The 17076-nt window shown below is 56.6% G+C and overlaps 6 protein-coding genes across 6 annotated transcripts; 1 reads left to right on the forward strand and 5 right to left on the reverse strand.

Moving 5' to 3' along the window:
* Window positions 1–1215: 1215 nt before the first annotated feature.
* TRAVEDRAFT_74254 (uncharacterized protein) lies at window positions 1216–3297 on the reverse strand (the record flags this gene model as incomplete). The annotated part of the gene is made up of 10 exons (XM_008044722.1): window positions 1216–1312; window positions 1375–1607; window positions 1667–1740; window positions 1806–2369; window positions 2434–2487; window positions 2542–2751; window positions 2804–2816; window positions 2877–2968; window positions 3034–3040; window positions 3116–3297. The coding sequence occupies 7 exons, from the start codon at window positions 3295–3297 to the stop codon at window positions 2091–2093; spliced, it is 837 nt and encodes a 278-aa protein (XP_008042913.1). The 3' UTR covers window positions 1216–1312; window positions 1375–1607; window positions 1667–1740; window positions 1806–2090.
* A 341-nt stretch (window positions 3298–3638) lies between these two features.
* Window positions 3639–5076, reverse strand: TRAVEDRAFT_74255 (insert subdomain of RNA polymerase alpha subunit; the record flags this gene model as incomplete). Its single annotated transcript, XM_008044723.1, has 7 exons — window positions 3639–3826; window positions 3887–3998; window positions 4056–4183; window positions 4243–4342; window positions 4394–4699; window positions 4753–4860; window positions 4918–5076. The coding sequence occupies 7 exons, from the start codon at window positions 5074–5076 to the stop codon at window positions 3639–3641; spliced, it is 1101 nt and encodes a 366-aa protein (XP_008042914.1).
* Window positions 5077–6131: 1055 nt separating this feature from the next.
* TRAVEDRAFT_23160 (uncharacterized protein) lies at window positions 6132–8454 on the forward strand (the record flags this gene model as incomplete). Its single annotated transcript, XM_008044341.1, has 8 exons — window positions 6132–6670; window positions 6724–6952; window positions 7006–7372; window positions 7433–7825; window positions 7850–7899; window positions 7922–8015; window positions 8077–8169; window positions 8228–8454. The coding sequence occupies 8 exons, from the start codon at window positions 6132–6134 to the stop codon at window positions 8452–8454; spliced, it is 1992 nt and encodes a 663-aa protein (XP_008042532.1).
* Window positions 8455–9276: 822 nt separating this feature from the next.
* TRAVEDRAFT_39647 (peptidase S28) lies at window positions 9277–11313 on the reverse strand (the record flags this gene model as incomplete). Its single annotated transcript, XM_008044468.1, has 11 exons — window positions 9277–9482; window positions 9554–9704; window positions 9764–9851; window positions 9904–9990; window positions 10049–10070; window positions 10124–10306; window positions 10373–10557; window positions 10616–10672; window positions 10724–11018; window positions 11071–11115; window positions 11172–11313. The coding sequence occupies 11 exons, from the start codon at window positions 11311–11313 to the stop codon at window positions 9277–9279; spliced, it is 1461 nt and encodes a 486-aa protein (XP_008042659.1).
* Window positions 11314–12355: 1042 nt separating this feature from the next.
* On the reverse strand, window positions 12356–12670 carry TRAVEDRAFT_131916 (uncharacterized protein; the record flags this gene model as incomplete). The annotated part of the gene is made up of 1 exon (XM_008044724.1): window positions 12356–12670. The coding sequence occupies one exon, from the start codon at window positions 12668–12670 to the stop codon at window positions 12356–12358; it is 315 nt and encodes a 104-aa protein (XP_008042915.1).
* Window positions 12671–14455: 1785 nt separating this feature from the next.
* On the reverse strand, window positions 14456–17050 carry TRAVEDRAFT_66616 (uncharacterized protein). The gene is made up of 5 exons (XM_008044725.1): window positions 16188–17050; window positions 15590–16130; window positions 15022–15524; window positions 14902–14967; window positions 14456–14834 (listed from the first exon to the last, which is right to left on the reverse strand). Exons 1-4 carry the CDS (start codon window positions 16819–16821, stop codon window positions 14948–14950), a joined length of 1698 nt encoding a protein of 565 aa, XP_008042916.1. The 5' UTR covers window positions 16822–17050; the 3' UTR covers window positions 14456–14834; window positions 14902–14947.
* Between the last annotated feature and the right edge of the window lie 26 nt (window positions 17051–17076).

A 17076-nucleotide genomic window follows, 5' to 3' on the forward strand; every position in this document is an offset into this window, starting at 1 on the left:
CTTGGTCAAGAGAGCTCTGATGAGGCTTTTGCGCCCTCTCGCATTTTACCTTCTTCACCGCCCCTGGATAATGAATGGCCCACTTCAACAACTTGCCTACGCACTCTGGGATTGGGAACCGGTGAAGGCCCCCATTTGGCGCGGATTCGAGCAGTCGATGGTCTCTGATCAAAGACAATCATTGGACGCCGATATTGTCTCCACCGCGTACGGCACTGCTATGAACCCCGACCTTCTCGCTACCGCCGCCATATGCCTGTCCGAGCTCGATCCTGGTGTCCACGTGGTCGACTGCATCGAGAGGCTACAAAAAACGGACGAGAACCACTTCGGCGTCTCCCCCTCTCCGTACGCCTTTGCAGTAGTCAGCGCTTCCGGACCCGTCATCTACGACCTCTGGGCCGACGCGCTGCTCTGTTGTGCTACTTCGGAGGTGCAAAAAACGACACTGTCTCGCCGCGCTCGCCACCCTATTGCGTATCTGGAAAAACGACTCTACTTTCACTTCCTCCCCACCAATCAACTTCAAACGTCAGAGCTCAAACACTCGAAGGCCATGGAGAGAATTTTGATAGCCCTGTCGATAGTGGCTTATCGAGGCGACTCGGAATCGTTATTGACTGACTTTTCGTTATTGCACAAGATGTATAGGTCAATCCGCATGATACTCGCTGCGTGCAACCGAAGCGGGTTCTCTCTACAAAATGTTTGTTACGGTAAGCAGCGCTGCGTCTCCAAAAATATCACGTCATGGCTAACTTTGTATCTGTGAACAAGCTGCCGCAGCGGCGTACCAGCGAATATCCACACACCCCCGGCCAGACATCCGCCAACATCTAGATCAATTCTGCATGTACATTGCTGCCGCAAACGTCGTCCTGAAGTGCATACAAGCATGCCCTCAACGTGTCGGTCAAAAGGCCATCCTCTCTTACGCCGATCTTGGACTACTCGGCTTGACCGGCGCCCTTCAATCTGTCAATGAGGACACACTTGTCAAATCCGATCAATATTGGTTCTTCCAGACCGTTTGGCAGCTCTCCGAGCTTTTGAATATCGCCATAGAGGACTCGGAGCCTGGTTTTCCACTCATCCACACGCTCTTTCCTCAAGATCGGGTATCTGCGTTGGTGAGTGCGATCGGCGCTGTACACACCGCGATTCAGCGTTGCCGTCGGTCCGAAGAGCAGTACATGATTTGGAACCTCGCTGGTGCCAAGGTCACTCTCGAGTCTAAACTGGGCCGTCTCAGAGATATCAGGGCGTCCTACAGTTCCGCGCTGGATCAGAAGTATTCTCAGTCCCAGTTCCCGTGAGTCATCCGGCGTTCGATGTGCCTGCCCAAGGACGCTGACTTGGTAGCTTCTATTATAGGCTCTTCACATCTACGTCTAGTATCCCGGCCGAACCACCTTCCACTTTTGTTCCAGTCGAGCAACCCACGCCCGTCCTGATCGCGCGACCGGCATCCATTACGGTCGAACCACTTGCTCCTGTCCATGGTGTAGAACGATCTATGGTACCAAGGCCTTCGTCGCACTACAACGTTACGAACGAGTCACATGCGTCGGCACGAACCTCAGTGTACCGCAGTGTCTCAGAAGGCGGTAAGTGCATCGTGCCCAAAGTTGCTGCTTGGCTAGTTTTACATCTCTTCACGATGTAGACCATGCAACGTCGCTTTAACACTTGTGAAGATGAAGCGATGAAGTGGATCGGGTACCATCTACAAATGCCCCGGTACGTGCTCAACTGGGCCAACACTTCGTCATATCGATTCACGATTCGCTTACGCAAATGATCAGGCCCTCTCAACACCAGCAAATGTGTCTAGTTTCCTCGTTTCCTCGGGCCGCGTAGAACGCTTCTGGCCTTGTTACTCTGCTCTTGAACGTGCTTGTCCCCTATATTGGAACGTGTCTGTCCCCCTTTCTTATGTGGTCCAAACATGCCGTAGCTTTCTATCGTCTTTCTCACTTTCGCGGGTACAATTTTAATATTTCTTCCTACCCTTTACTGTATTGTCGTCTTCCCGTGTTCTCTTCCCTATGGACAATATCATACATATCCTCGCAGCCCGCGTACGAACCTCACAAGCTCACCGCGTCCCGCGTCTCCACACCCTTCAAGAACTCCTGGATCTTCTCGCCCTCGAGCTTCCACGCGAGCCGCGGCAGGCGGAACGCGTCCCCAACGCGCGCGTACGAGATGTCGCCGAGGCGCCCAACGGGCTTGAGTTTCGCGTAGTCGACTACGCCGCGCTCGTTCAGCACGTCGTTGCGCACGTGGATGCACTTCACGAGCCCGAGGATGAGCGTCGCGGTGACCTTCCCGCTGGAAGGGTGGACGATGTCGACCGCCTGGAAGAGCTAGAAACACCGTGGATCAAGATGAGCACAGAGCTCTTCGCACGAGCAAGCCGGTGATGCTTACCTCGCATTCCATACTGAATGCACTCTCATGAACACGTGCTGGCTTGACGTGGGTCTAATTTTCCCGATGAGCGACCGCGATGGATAGAGCACAGTTGAGAGCACTTACGCTCGGTTCCTTAGTAAGACCCGTCAACGGCCACTCGTTGATATCCGTGGGCGCGTCGATACACGACACGTTCGCGTTCTCGATGAACGGCTCGCTGATGATATTCACCGTGAAGCTCTTCGTGGCCTTGATGTTTCCCGCTGTGTCCTTGGGCCCTCCCTCCGGGCGCGCGGAGCACGAGACCGAGATGATCGGCGGGTTGTGCGTCACCTACGCCGCTCCGTTAGACACACCGCAAGCGGAGCTGGTGGTATACACATACTTGGTTGAACCAGCTGCAAAAAATGGGTAGTTTGAGCAATGACAGCCCGCTGAAGTTGCGTAGTTACTGTTACCTGAACGGCGCGAGGTTCTCTACCCCGTCTTCGGATATACTGGACACGAATGCGATCGGGCGAGGCACGATCCCGCTGATCATGAGCGCGTACTGCACAACGACGACGCCCCAGTCGTAAGCTACGGCGCGCTACGAACTCGAACGGAGGACCGTACCAGTTTCCTGCAAGTATGGAGGTCGAGGTCAACATTGCCCACTTACACCGCGGAATGTGCCAAACTGTGAGCATACACTTACCCCGGATCTTCAGTCGCAGCGTCGACGGTCTTCCAGCCGTCCTTCGCGCCTTCGACCCACGCCTTCGCTTCAGGCGTTTCGCCGACCTTCTGGCCGTACGTGAATCCCGGGTTGGGGCTTTCTGTGTACTTAGGCTTCGACTCGCGCTCGAATGGGGGGACGGGTGCTGTAGAGTGCGCCATAGCTCTATGCTTTACGCAACGATGGGTGTTGAAAGTAGGTGGTTGCGGTCGCTTGTCGAGCAGCAGTGTGCCGGGCTTGAGCGGCCTGGTTCTTGGTAAGAAACGCATCGCACGGCGCGCCCGACATGGGAACGAGTGCCTCCATAAGATATGTGCCGGGACGGAATGCCGGCCGGTCCGCCCACCCGCTTACCTTTCTTGCATTTTCGATACGCACGACAATATTTGCGGTACGCACCTCCAGTTCGATATTTACACGCATTAGCGGTATTTTCACGAGATACACAGAGGCGGAGTGCTCATGCATACACTGGATAGACTACTAATGACACTCAGCATGATCATGGCTCCATCACGACGTCCCCATCTGCGTCCGGACCAGCAGCTGCAGCACCAGCATCCGGACCCTCCGAGTCCGTGAGTAACGCCTCCGCCGCCGCACGTATCGCCGCAATCTTCCCCCGCATGATCTTGATGGACTCCGGGAAGAGCACCTCGGGCGCATACGGACCCTCGGACTCGACGCTGTCTGTGAACGAAGCGCGTCAGCAAGCTATAACATACTAGAAGAGGAGAGTTGGGGGCATACAGATGAACCAGTCGCGTACGCGCTTGAGCTCGACGGAGCCCTCGAACTCCTTGTGCCGGAGCACTTCGCGCGACATCGTCTCTTTCCGCAGGTGCCGGTCGTCGATGGAGACCTGCAAAACGCGTGAGTATATAGCGCGTGTACAAAAAGAGGATGGCCCTGGACACACCTCTCCGTCTGGGCTGACTTTTACAACGCCAGGGCTGAAGCATGACGCGAATTTTTGGGCGAGATGTGGGGGAATGGGTTTTGAGGGGTTCAGGAGGACGAGAGGGTGTAGCCTGTATGTCGCCGTAGCTGCACACAAGGAAACATGAGTCCATGCGTGCACCCGAGTTTGAAAAAGTCGCGCGTACCGACTGGACTCCATTTTGCATGCTCCTTCCCTACACCCTTGATAGCGTGCAGCTCCACGTTGATGACCTGACCAGGCCGTAATTTTGCGATCACGATGTCCTGAATCGCAAGTGAGAAGAGAGGGGGAATGAGAAGCGGAACCAAGCGTACCTTGTTCGTCGCGGTAGGGACAAGGTCACCGAACACCGATTCCTGCTCTCCTTGCGGCACCCACTTCAGGTCCCCGCTCGTAACGTACTCGTTGATAATTGCGCCTTTTGCCCCTCTTGAGCACTCGATGTCCAGCTGGAAGACGAGCGTGTTCCGGTCGTAGGGAATGTCTCCTGGTAGTCGGGGTGAGAACAGTGCGGGGTCGACGTTGAGCGGGATGAGACCCAGGCGTTGTGCGAGGATCTCGTCGTGGATGACGGAGGTGTTGTTCCAAACGAAGACGTCTTCGATGGCGATTGTAGGGACCTGGCATGGTCGTTAGCAGGCTTTCCGGGTGCCCGAACGGAGGCGGCACTCACCTCCGCGATCATTATTCGTCGGAACGCATTCGCAATGGACGCGTCGACGCCGACGAGGTCAAACTCGATCGAGCGTTGTGAGAGCCTCTTCACGGAGACTGTCAAGTTCTTCCGTTCCAACATGGTCAGGTCTCGCTCTCCCGAAAGTTATTTTGCAGAGCTCACCTCTTTAAACCGCGCCAGACTCCATGTGTGGTCTTCTCCCGGATAATGACCAGGGAAGTCGGTGCTCGCGACGTCCGAGACGCGCTCCGCGTGCACGCCGACATGTCGCCGAGGGTTGAAAACGGAGGGCGGGAGTTGGGAAGAGGAAGAGGATGCCATTCTCGAGTTCGAGCGCTGCAAATTGACTTTCTTGCCGCGCCTAATGCGAGTTTGGGTAGATAGGTCCAAATACGGACTTAACTCGATAACCAGTAAATACACGCGCGCGACAATGGGCGCCTAGGCATCTGCACCTGCTTCCGTTCATCACTGCTACCCTCACCAACCTCATTCATCCACATCGTGCACCTCAGGAAAATAGACATGGGGTGACGTCTGTCAGCGCGTAAATGTCTAGCGGGAATATTTGGACCATCCTACGCAATAGGAGCCGTGGAAGGAGCTATCAGCGCCTCACCAGTCTGCGCGTATCTCCCACAACTTGTCGACGTCGAAGGATTGATTCCAGCAGGCTTTGGGGCACCGAGGTACAACGCACGGAGGTCGGAGGCACCGCCTCGTGTTGCCGTCTTGTCACAATATGAGGGCTCCGAACGAAGCTGGTCGTGCTTGCTCTGTGCTATAATCGCGTGCTACATGTACTTCTTTCATCACTGCGTATTTCCTGCTTGGCAACTACTTTAGGACGCTGGCAAAGCCCTATCAGGCAACGCTTAGGCACAGCACAAGCAAGGGAAGTCGAAGCGCACTTCGGCTTGCGAAGACTGAGTATGGTGCGTCTTTGTTCGGGTCTCTCAGCCCCCTACTTACAACCCAGTCCGCCTTGTCTGGAAACGTGCTGTGATTATTGCTCAACACAATATCCGCCACGCTAGACCTACCGATAGTATCGCGCAGAATGAGCCTAAGTGACTAGAAACGGGCAAAACATGTTCCGATACGATGTACGCGCTCAAAAATCACGGCAGCAAGCGCTTCGCCCGCTGCGAAAGGCACACCGCTGCCTCGCCGTCGACGTCCCGGGACGCTGTGCAGGGAAGCCCATCACCTTCTGTGGCCTGTCCTGCGGCCTTTTGGACGATTGGCCCCCGCCTCGTTGACACCCTTATCCGCCCAGGTGGTTTCATGGAACCTTGTTCGGCTGGTATTAATGGCGGGCGTTGACGGGTTGGCAGACGAATCCCCCTCTCGCGTTGCCTCCACGACTCCTTGCAATGCCCTCCTTCGACACCCGTAACCTCGTCCCCGGCCTCCCGCAGGTCGTGGCGGTCAAGCGTGTCTCTAGCAGACAATGCGACGCGCTAGAAATGCTGCTCGGCCTTGGCAAGGGTGCACAGGCGAAGGCACTGGGGGTGTCGTTGCGGCTCACCAAGAAGGGCGCTATCGACGCTATCGCACTCGCAAACCAGGATCTTGTTGTCCAGATCACTGTCGAGAGTGATTTAACTCCTAGTGCCACCCAGAACTATGCTCAGCATGGGCTGGCGCGTGTATTCAACCACCCAAACCACCTGCTGACTGGGATTGGCATGATGCCGATCTTGTTGCTTGTCTATCGCCAGTTCGGCTTCCATTGTCAGGGCGTCGACCTTCGTTCACTACAGCCTCGCATTAATGGAAAAAACGACCTGCCCCCACCGGGTACCATGGCTTGTAGCCTCCTCTCCCCCAAGTCACGTCCATTCCCCATCAACGCGCTTTGGTACAACCAAACCAACAAAGACCTGTGTCTTCGAGCATGGATTTCTGCGCGGTAAGCTTAGCCAGAAACGCTATCGTCTTTTACGCTATTTTATACTTGTGCAGGTTGGCCTCGAAGCTCAAGAACGTGCATGGCGTCTCTAGACTTAGAACCGAACTGCTCAAGGCCTCGCACCTTGCATGCCTGTCGGTTCAGGTCATGAACGTGGAGCTCCTAGAGCTCGCAAAGCCTACCCATGTTGATAACGACTTCGACGATGTCGTAATAAACAAGAAGGGGGAAGCAGTTGCGCACTGCTCACGCTTCAAGACTCGCATCCGGCCGAGCATGCAGGTCAGAATATCCTGTGTCATAGAGTTTCTCCCTCGCTCACTGCGAATATGTAGACCTTTGTGAAGATCAATGGCGACGAGGCGCGGGCACGCCCTGTCGGTGCGCATGGTAAGGATTCCTCGCTCAAGATCGTGGCTGGGGCATTCAAGGGTAAGATCAAGACGCTTCGGGTCGTCGGCCGCGAGGAGCCCACTGTGGCGGAGCGGGAGCGCGATGCGTACATAATGCGACTCCTTCAGGGCGTAGACGACCTAAGTCGTTCGCCGTTCATTCGCCATCTGTGGTTCCCTGAGGGAAAGTTCCCTTCGAAGACCAAACTACGCCCAACTGCGCACCCTGAGTTCTCGTCGCTCAACACTTCGCAGCGTACCGTTGCTGCAGCGATGATTGACGACAGCCAGCCAATCTTGCCCATCCAAGGTATGTTCTCGTCGAAGTACCAAACACTGATCACATAGACCGGTTCTCATCTCGTCCTAGGCCCTCCAGGCACGGGAAAGACGACGACGATCGCAGCTGCCCTCCAGTACTGGCAAAGAATGAGACAGACGGTCTGGGTAGTGGCACAATCTAACGTCGGCGTGAAGAACATCGCACGGAGCATCATCAAGCGCGGGATCAAATTCAAGCTCATCGTGTCGCAGGAGTTCTATCATGAATGGCGAGTCGCTGCGCCACCTCAACGTGAAAAATCACTGAGCGCGACCTGTATTTATAGGCACGAGCACCTGTATATTGGCGACTTGGAAGACACATTGGTCTTCTCCAACGAACTCTCCGGCTCAGACTTTAACCCGAAGACGAGGATAGGCAGTTCTCCCGTCATTCTGTGTACACTCGCTATGCTCTCCAATCCCGCTCTGACGAACAACGGTGTGTTCCAACATTGTCCGGTAGAGCGGCTCGTGGTCGACGAAGCGTCCCAGATCGACACGTTCGAGTTTATGGTAAGTCTTCTTGCGCATGCAGCGTCGCAAGGGTGCTCATCCTAGCACAATACAGCATCTGTTCCATGCGTTTACCAAATTGCGGAAGATGTGCTTATTCGGTGACCCGAAGCAGCGTACGATGTTTCCCTTTTTTATATGCGTCTCACCTGTCGTGACCGTTTGACCCCGATGCAGTGCCCCCGTACGGCAAGGAGACCGCCCCCATGATGAAGACGATATACGACTTCCCTCATCTGAAGAACGTTACGTACTTCTTGGACACTCAATGTACGCGCGCTCGTTTACAGGCTCATCCCTCCTTCACTTCGCTGACATGGGTGCACAGATCGCATGCCTATGGAATTGGGTCAATTCATCTCTGAGGCCATGTACCGCTCGAAGCTCAACTCCGTGCACCAAATTGTGGGCACCGCGTGTATCCGGGCCATCAACGTCCGCAAAGGAGAAGAAGAGAAGGTTGGGTCGACATGGAAGGTCAGAATACCATCCTCCCGTGCCGATCCGTATTCCGTAACGGTCCGCTTCACGCTTGCTCAATCGCTTGTTGTATAGAACATAGAGGAAGCACACACCGTCGTGAACCTCGTTCGGCACTACTACCAGAAGCTCACGGGTGACTTCTGCGTCATCACGCCGTACGACGCACAGCGTGCGCTGATCACCCAGCTCCTCGAGGCTGCCAACCTACCGTCCAACATTGTATACAACGTCGACAGCTTCCAAGGTGCGCCCCTGCCTTCGAGTCTCCTTCTCCAAAGCCCCCACTAATGAACGCGACGTACCTCGCAGGACACGAGGCACCATACGTCATTGTCTCCGCCGTGCGCACGACACGGCCGGGCTTCCTCAGCTTCGACAACCGCATGAACGTGATGCTCTCGCGCTGCCAGCGCGGCATGGTCCTCGTCACGCAGCGTGCGTTCGTCGAAGGCGGTGGCAAGCACACGCTTCTCGGAAAGCTCGTGCAGCGCTGGGAGGCGGCGGCAGGGGTGAAGGCCGTTTGGGCGGACGCGATGCAGGTCGCGAGCGGGCAGGCAAACATGCCCGGGGCGGTAGGCAGGCAATCTACACGTCTCGGTGGTGTAGTGCGGTAGACTCCGGGGCGAGGAAAAATTTTGCATAGGGGCGGGTTCTACGTGGGCGAAGGGTTGAGCTGGGAGCGGCCCGGAGTGCGGACATGATCGCAAGGGAAGTGGACACATAGTCGAAGACGAAGTGGCAGGCAAGACAGTACCGCGTGGGATGTAGCTCGCGTTCAAGTATCCGAACCAAGACGTGTAGATCTAGAACTATTGTATTTCTTGTCTCACAAGCTGTATATACCACATACTCTCATGCTCTTTTGCGCTGCGGACCAGGATCCGGCGGCGCTGCCTATGCCGACGGCGTCCACGCGGCGTGCCACTTCTCGAAGTACGTCAAGGCCGTGTCCTGCACGCTCTTCACCTTCGCGCTCGCCTGGCCCTGGTCCACGAGCAGGTCGGAGCAGTGGAACCCGTCAGAGAGCAGGTGCGGCTGCATGTCGGACCCGGTGCTCGTCGAGCCGTCCGCCGCAACCGTCGCTTCGCGCCACGGGTCTCCTGTGTGAGTCACGCCACACGTCAGCAACAAAACTTAGCGAAGACGGAATAGCTAAAGTAGTGGGACATACTGATGCCGTTCGCGAAGACCAGGCGCTCGGTCGTCGTGTTCCAGCCCTTGTAGGCCGAGTTCACCCCGCGCGCGTCGGGGACTGGCTCTACGGCTGCGGAACTGGAGATGTTCGATGTGAATGCGCCGGGGAAGCGGTACCCGCATTGCCGCTGATGCAATGCACATCTTAGCGTCGTACAGGGGCTGGCAGTTTGCAGGCGATGCATACCTCTCCCCATGCTGGCGTGACCAGGCGAGACGCGACCGTTGGGTGGTTCGCGGGTGCGCCGTCGAAGTAGAATCCGAACTCGTTGCACCTGGCATATCGGCGTGAGCGCGTTGAGGGTGCACGGAGGCGGGCTCGCTTACAGGAGCCAGTTCCACGCCCGGTCGGTTTGGCCTAGGTAGTCGTAGGACCAGAACGGGTTTGTCGCATCGTATGTCCCGAGGCACGTCCTGAGCAACATTCGTCAATTTTGACATTTTTGCCTCATTCCTGTGATTTGGTGCTCACTCGACGTCGTCGTCGCCGCAAACTAGGAGCATCGTGAGTTACGATCATGGAGCTGGTAAGAAGCGAAGTACTCACTGTCGCTGTAGTACTTGGACTTCCAGTAGTTTCCCCACGCCTGCAGCGCATTATCGAGGCCCCAGCCGGATGCTCCCGCGCTGACGCCGTTCTTGACCTCCAACGCGTCGCAGAACTCGTAGAAGTCGCCGCCGGGGCCGCTGTTGGGCTGCAGGGCCTGCCACGACAGGAAGTTCTCTTGCACTGTCATTCAGAGGATATTCAGCAAGGTATGTCATGATGACGCGAAGCCCTGGAAGCGTAACGTACATGCGGCGGCAAAGTCGTCGTTGTGCGCCAGGCCTTGGAGGCCGAACGTGCTCTTCAAGGTGTTGATCTGCGCGGTGTTGTTGGACGTGAGGACGGTGTCGACGTGCGCGATGACGGCCTCGATGTCGGCTGAGCAGTTTGCCGGCATAGCTTGGCGGATGGGTTCGAAGTAGCCCCAGAAGTCACTGTCATTTCAAATGTCTAGTAAGTTTATTGATCGTGAATGGCCGCGCATAGACTTGCACAATGGCTTGAACTACCGCAGACGACGCGTATCCAGAGTAGAATACGTCGGGTTGGCTGTGACCATGAGTCAGAAGTTGGAACTCGCAGAAGACAACATGCACATACTCGGCCATGGTGTAGCTGACCAAGGCTCCGCCGTAGCTGCCGCCCGTGAGGATCCACGGCGCCTTACCAGGGGCGAGCTGGTCGCCGCCAGGCATCGGGAGCTTGACATTTTGCGCGAAATAGACAAGGTCGTCGATCGCCTGCTGCACGGTGTGGACGCGCAGGCTCTGCACGGAGAGGTCCGGCATCGGGTTGGAGTCGCCGAAGAAACGGTGCTCCAGTATGACTGTCGCTCCGTTGAGTTTTTGTGCGATTTGTCCATTGATCGTCGCGTTCGTCAGGTAGTCGTAGTAGCCTGACAGTGTACAGTGAGTACACAAGATCTCGCTGACATTGATTGGACTTACCGTCTGCGTCGGTCTCCCCAGGCATGAAGAGGATTATCGGGCCACCTGGCGATGATGTCAGATCCCAGCACTTCGGTACCCAAAGCGCATGCAGAACGCACCAGACTCATAGAACTCGTACGTGTGCCAGTAGCGCTGCCGGAACGTGCCCAGGCTAGGGTTGTTATGGTCGATGAGCTGTTGGAAGACGTAACTGTAGTCGTAGGGCGGGAGCTGCGTCCCGTTTCGGCTGACGACAGGCATTACTTCCGCTGGGCGCTGTACGTGCGGCAGAGAGGGCTTGCGACGAGCTGAGTGCGTCGGGCCCTTGGCGTCGGAGGGTCGCGACGCCACAGCCTGGAAGAACAGCAGAAGAGGAGCAAAATGAAGGAGCAGCATCTTGCCAACAGGGAGCCGACGGAGTGGGTGACGACGTCTGATGGTCGAGCGAGCCTCGTACGAGCCCTGGAGGTTCATATAACGATCCCTCGGCCCATTCGCGCTTCGGATCGTCCGACAGCATCAGTGCTATCGAGGTTCTGAACTTGCGTGCATGCGGGCTTCCAGGGCAGCGGCAGTCTCGTGCGTCTCCATCCTAGGTGATAAGAGTGAGCGTTTAGGCGGAATTACGGCGACGGAGACAAGTGTTAGGTCATGCACCAGCACGAAGCCCCGGAAGAAGAGGCAAAATGTCCGTGCTCGTCTGCGTATGGCGGAGCAAAGACCTCAGGAACACCGCAAGGGCTGCCAGCGCTGCAGGATGAGGTTAGTAGAAGCACCGCATCGATGACGGAAGTGATCACCTGGTCCGAAAGTTCACCGAGCTTCCGATGACGCTGCCTGAGCTCCTCCATCGCAGGATTCGTGCGCGGTGGATGACCTTCTTGGCTAAAGGACCGTATGGCTTGGCTCCTCCGACGTTGCATGAAGTAGGTTGTCGTTGCAGCTTCACGAGACGCTACTCGAGCAGCTGGGCCATGGTGTAGAAGTCCCGAGGAATAACCGATTGAGACGCCCCTCACCTTCCAATCTCGATATGGGTACATAACCAACGGTGGCGAACGCCCCTGCGTCCCGGGTTGTCCGCCCTCACTAGCGCAAGAAGCTCAGTTCATATGACAAGTTGGCTGATACGTGAATAGGAAATGTGCGACCACCCATCCGTTTGCGCCATTCACGGGCGGAGCGCCGTCTCGGAACCGTACTCATTGAATTCAATGTTATTGTATGAGAACAAGATAGCAGAAGGTCCTGTGCAGTCAATGTAAGTATGCAATTTCCGCACAGCGGGCGTTGGACTCACATTCTACGCTGCACCCTGGCGCGCGAGCACAACCTCCGCCCTTTGACAGAGCGTACTGTTCGCCTGTAACGCGCGTTTGTCGCCAACGATGATGAGCCCAGCTTCGGCCGGGTCCAGAGTCCAGGAAACGTTGAGTCGGAATTCTACCTCAACGAAACTGATATTGCCACCCGCGTTGCAGAACACGGTCGAGATTATCGCAACGTCGCCTTCGCGTCCTTGAAAACCGTCGATCGTGCTGACTATTGCAGTGATAGCAACAGGTATCGTCTGTCGCAGCAGTTGGACCTGTGATGCATACTGGCAGCCAACCTTCATAGAGCCCCTGGGATGGGAGGCGGGCAACGTCGTCAGGGAATCGGAGTGAACCTTGAATATCGAAGGTGAGATCAGCGTCTTTCAGACCAACGCGCCTCGAGCATGGTGTGCGCCAGCTCCGGGAAGTCAGCGCCTTTCCAAAGGCGCATTGAAGGTGCGCTGACGGGAGTCTACCATCGCTGGCGCGATGTCGTTACATCGGGCATTTTAGCAAGCGTCCAGAAAGATTACAATGAGTGTACTTAGAACGTGCAGTGGTTGAAAGCAACAGAGAAGGATGTCGGCATTTGCGTCACAAGAAAGAGTGTGAATGAGCAGTGAGAGTAAGTGAGGGTGAGACTTTTCAAGTTGGTACACTCACTCCGAGTGCCAGGAGATGGAGAGAGACCGGGCTTGGGGTTTGTTCGGAGTCGGAGCCTCGAGGCAAAGAAGGCGCTCGCATCTCCGGACCGCATTACCGAAAGCCGAGAACACCGAGGTCGGGCGTCTCTCTTCTTCCTTCCTCCCGTCCACCAACTGCTGCAGCAAAGCACACTAGGGGACCAGTCAACTAGTCACGATCACGATGCAGTCTTCTCTGGCGGGTCTTGGTATATTTTCTTGCCTCGTACAAAACGTCGAGTTTTGGACTCGACGTTCTCAACGGGCGGATCTGCGTTCGGTTCCTAAGTTGCCCAGCAGTGACCTCGACGACGACCATGACGCTAGGTGTGTACGCCGGGAAATGCTCTGCATCCTGACAAGGCTTGCCGCTGACGCTGCTTTTCTTCCCTAGTAGAACACCACTTTTCGTCGCGACTCGCGACTCCCTATCGACTGGCGCGTGAAAAGCGGGTGCTCGGTGTTCTGGTGCGAATACCGAGCCGAAGCCACAGGCACCTCGCGCGTCCTACAGAGATATCCACCGAGCACGCTCGCCTTCCGCTTTCACCATTGTCAGGTCCCGCGCATTGCTAACCGGATTGAAGGCCGACCATCCTGGCGCCTACGGGCCCTGATCGCCTCTAAGGCCGTATGCTCGAGAACAGGCCGGAGGACTTCGGCGCACTGTCACCGCGCACATATGTTTCCTCCAGAAGGCGCTCAAGCGCAAGCTCTTCCCTCCTTGAGGCGGGTTGGACCAGGTACGTGCCAAGTGAAAACTCGCTAGTCGTCTCGGTCTCATGCTCTGTGCACCTGCAGGGAGGCCTGGAGGAGAGGCCGAGCAACACAGAGCAACCAGAACCTCACGGCCGATATCCTCAGCGCGCCACCGCCACTCTGACTTATTACGAACGTGTTTCGCCTTTGGACGTCGACGACTGGCCTTAAATCAGCCTCACGAAGGATCTAGGCGTAATCCACGATCGCGCTGCACGAGAGACTGTAAGTACATCCTGACACAGCGCGCCAGATATGTGTCGAGCCCCCACGGATGCACAAGGGCGCGTTTCGCAAGGAGCGCAAGGTGCGCGTCGCCGAGGAGGTCGGAACTCTTGCTGATTCCTAGCGTCTCCAACTCCCAGCCATCGAGAACGACCATCCGACGAGCGAGAGGTACCCTGCACGCTTATATCCGGGATTGCGAGCTGCGCCCACGCGCAGCGTGGTCGACTACGCGAAGCTCTAGCCCGATGTACATCTGCGACGCGTTCCGCCCGCGTCGGCGGCTTGGTTGGAAACTTGACGGCGAGAAGATGAAGGAGCTCTTGACGGATGTGAAGCAGAAACGAGATGCGGCGAGCTTTTGGGCTCTTGCGCGGGCTGCGAGACGACGTGTCATAACTTTGTACATAGAGAGGGGAAGGCGTGAATAAATACGACAATATACGGGACTGGGGCGGGTAACACAGAACGTCAGGATTGCGTCTGTACGCGTGAACGTACATATGTAAGGAGGCTCAACGAGCGCTCAGCTACAAGCTGCGGCATGGCACGTTTGGGATATAAGTACAGGAGAAGAATGGCAGGTATGTTCCGGAAAAAGAGAGAGCCCAAGAAAAGATGGTACGTTCAGGAATGGAGAGTAACAAGAGCAACGGAAGCGTTCAATTCGTACGAAGACGGGGTATCTAGACGTGAAAAAAAGACCAACAGCAGCGCTAGTAATATCGGGGCGAGAGCTGGTGTTGCGAGAGAGGGTATTGAATCTAGCGGCGGATTTGGATGCGCTTTGAAGAAGATCCTGATTATGCGAGTAAGCGAATCTTTACCCGTCATACGAATTGCCGGCGTGACGGCTAAGCACGTACTGGGGAGCTCGTCGACGGTATCTGTTCCACCCCATCTTCAGAGGTCCTACAGCGACGGCTCGTGACCTGCATGAACGGGATGTTAGGCTCACTGCACAGATCTAGGCACGAAGCACTGACCACCGTCTGAGACGCCGCCGTGCAATGAAGTTCGCGGCGACATATGCGGCTCGGCGGACATGCTATGGTGCGACGAGGACCGTGGGTTTGTAGGTCGCTCTTCCGAGACGGAAGCAGGGAGTTCGGAGGCAGGGACGGGAGTGGGTGGTGCCGCCGGCATAGATCCCGAGAGCTCTACTGGAACGGAAGCAATGGACGGATCGACCAGGACGGGCGTAGATATGACACCGGCGTGCATAGATCCCGGAGACGCGTACAACTCCCTGTTCGGAATGCTGTAGTGCGATGAGGGCTGCGGTGTAGGAAGGCCGGGTCGTTCGACTGGGACGGTAGCATGCGATGATGGGTCCAGGGTCGGGATAGAAGTAGATCCTTTGTCACCTCCGACGGACACGGGTTCGACCGAATCGGGGGCAGCTGTCTCGATGGAGGGGGAAGGAGGTCGTTCGACTGGAGCGGACGTGGCAGGTGGCTCGCCTGGGACTGGCGCAGACGGCCAGGTCCTGCGATCGACGCAGCCGAGTCAGTGAATTTCTTGGACGAGCGCGTTGAAGAGGAGATGACATACGTAGCAAGGTTGATTCCAGGTGGAGTGGTCTCCTGCTGGGGGGACTCGGAACGCGACCGGAGCGCTCTAAGACGGACCAGTTTATCCTCGCACGTCTCCCGGTAGCCAGCGCGGTTGCCGATCCGGGATTCAACCTCGACGAGGCCCGTATGAACTATCAGGTGCTGCACAGCGACGAACGCACGCTCTAGAGCAACGATGCGGTCTGCGGGGAAGAGCGCACGGACGGGGAAAGCGGGCTCTTCGGTGACGATGTTCACCAGGTCGGAGAGGTTTTCGACGAAGAAGTTCAGCCAGTATTGGTCGCACCTGGGGAGCAAGTCCTCTCCTGCGTCGGCAACTTCCTGCAGGGTGTCCGTGAGGTGGAGGAGTACATGGTTGGCATAAGAGAGGATGGCTCGGTGATGATCCGGAGCGACGTCGTGGCTCGCCAGGACGCACTCCAGCATGATGTTCGCAGCAGTGAAATACGTGCAGAAGAGCCGGAGGTCTTCAAAGTCCGGTGGGGGGCCTTCAAGTACTTGGTGCGCGGCTGCGGCAGCTGGGTTTACAGGGATGAACTCAGACATAGCTTGTGATTTGTGAAGGCGCTACTTACCAGAACGAACATTCATGGACGATAGCTCGCCGAGGCTGCAGTTAGTGAGTATCTGTTGGAAGGAATGCAACACGTTGTGCCATGTCCGAATCCTCGTTGTGCAAGCGCCATGGCATATTGCCATCGACAGTCCTAACACAGTCCTCACCACGGTCTCTTGTTCGGGAGCCGACAGAGTAGGCTTCGTTGCGCCGAAGTGTTCATAGATTTGGGCGGCCAACGCCGTAACACGATTGGTCCGACGGCGTAAGGCTATCTCCTTTACCTCCTCAAGAGAGCTGCAGAGCAACGAATCGGCCCATAGGTCATAGAGAACGGGCCCGCCGGTAGCGCTGACGACAGAACAGATGTACGGAGAGGGGAAGACGCCGAAGTGGTTCTCGTCTATCTTCTGCAGCCTCTCGATGCAGTCGACAACGTGTAGGCTGGGATCGAGTCCGGAAAGGCATATCGCGGCGGTTGCAAGTAGGCCGGGGTTCATCGCAGTGTTGTACGCGGTGGAGATGATGTCGACATCCAGCAACTGGCTTTCCTCGGAGACGATCAATTGCTCGGTCCCGTGCCATGTAGGGGCCTTGACTGGGACCCAGGCCCAGACGGCATGGGCGATTTGTCGAAGTGGGGTACGCATCATCAGCGGTCGTTCGAGAAGCTTAAACAGAAGAGGGCGCAGGACGGATTCGACGTATACTTTAATGAAGCTGGGGGTGCGACGGAAGACGTGGTACAATGCGAGGCTTTGAGGGGTGAGGTACGCGCATCCAGGTTTGACCAAGGGGAGAACTACGGTGGATGACGCGAACGCACCAAGCAGACCCGCGAAGATAGACGCAACAGCCGCGACCGCGGGATGAAGGGTCCACAGGAGTACCAGGAGGCCCGCAAGAAA

The sequence above is a fragment of the Trametes versicolor genome, assembly GCF_000271585.1.
Source record: "Trametes versicolor FP-101664 SS1 unplaced genomic scaffold TRAVEscaffold_11, whole genome shotgun sequence".
In the NCBI taxonomy this organism is placed as follows: domain Eukaryota; kingdom Fungi; phylum Basidiomycota; class Agaricomycetes; order Polyporales; family Polyporaceae; genus Trametes; species Trametes versicolor.

Excerpts from the sequence above, each read along its gene's own strand:
- TRAVEDRAFT_66616 (XM_008044725.1), bottom strand. The coding sequence starts at position 16,821 with ATGATGCGTACCCCACTTCGACAAATCGCCCATGCCGTCTGGGCCTGG. Across the intron at positions 15,525-15,589 it reads CCTGGAATCAACCTTGCTAC|GACCTGGCCGTCTGCGCCAG; the intron begins GTATGTCATCTC and ends CGTCGATCGCAG. Across the intron at positions 14,968-15,021 it reads CGGCGGCGTCTCAGACGGTG|GTCACGAGCCGTCGCTGTAG; the intron begins GTCAGTGCTTCG and ends CCGTTCATGCAG.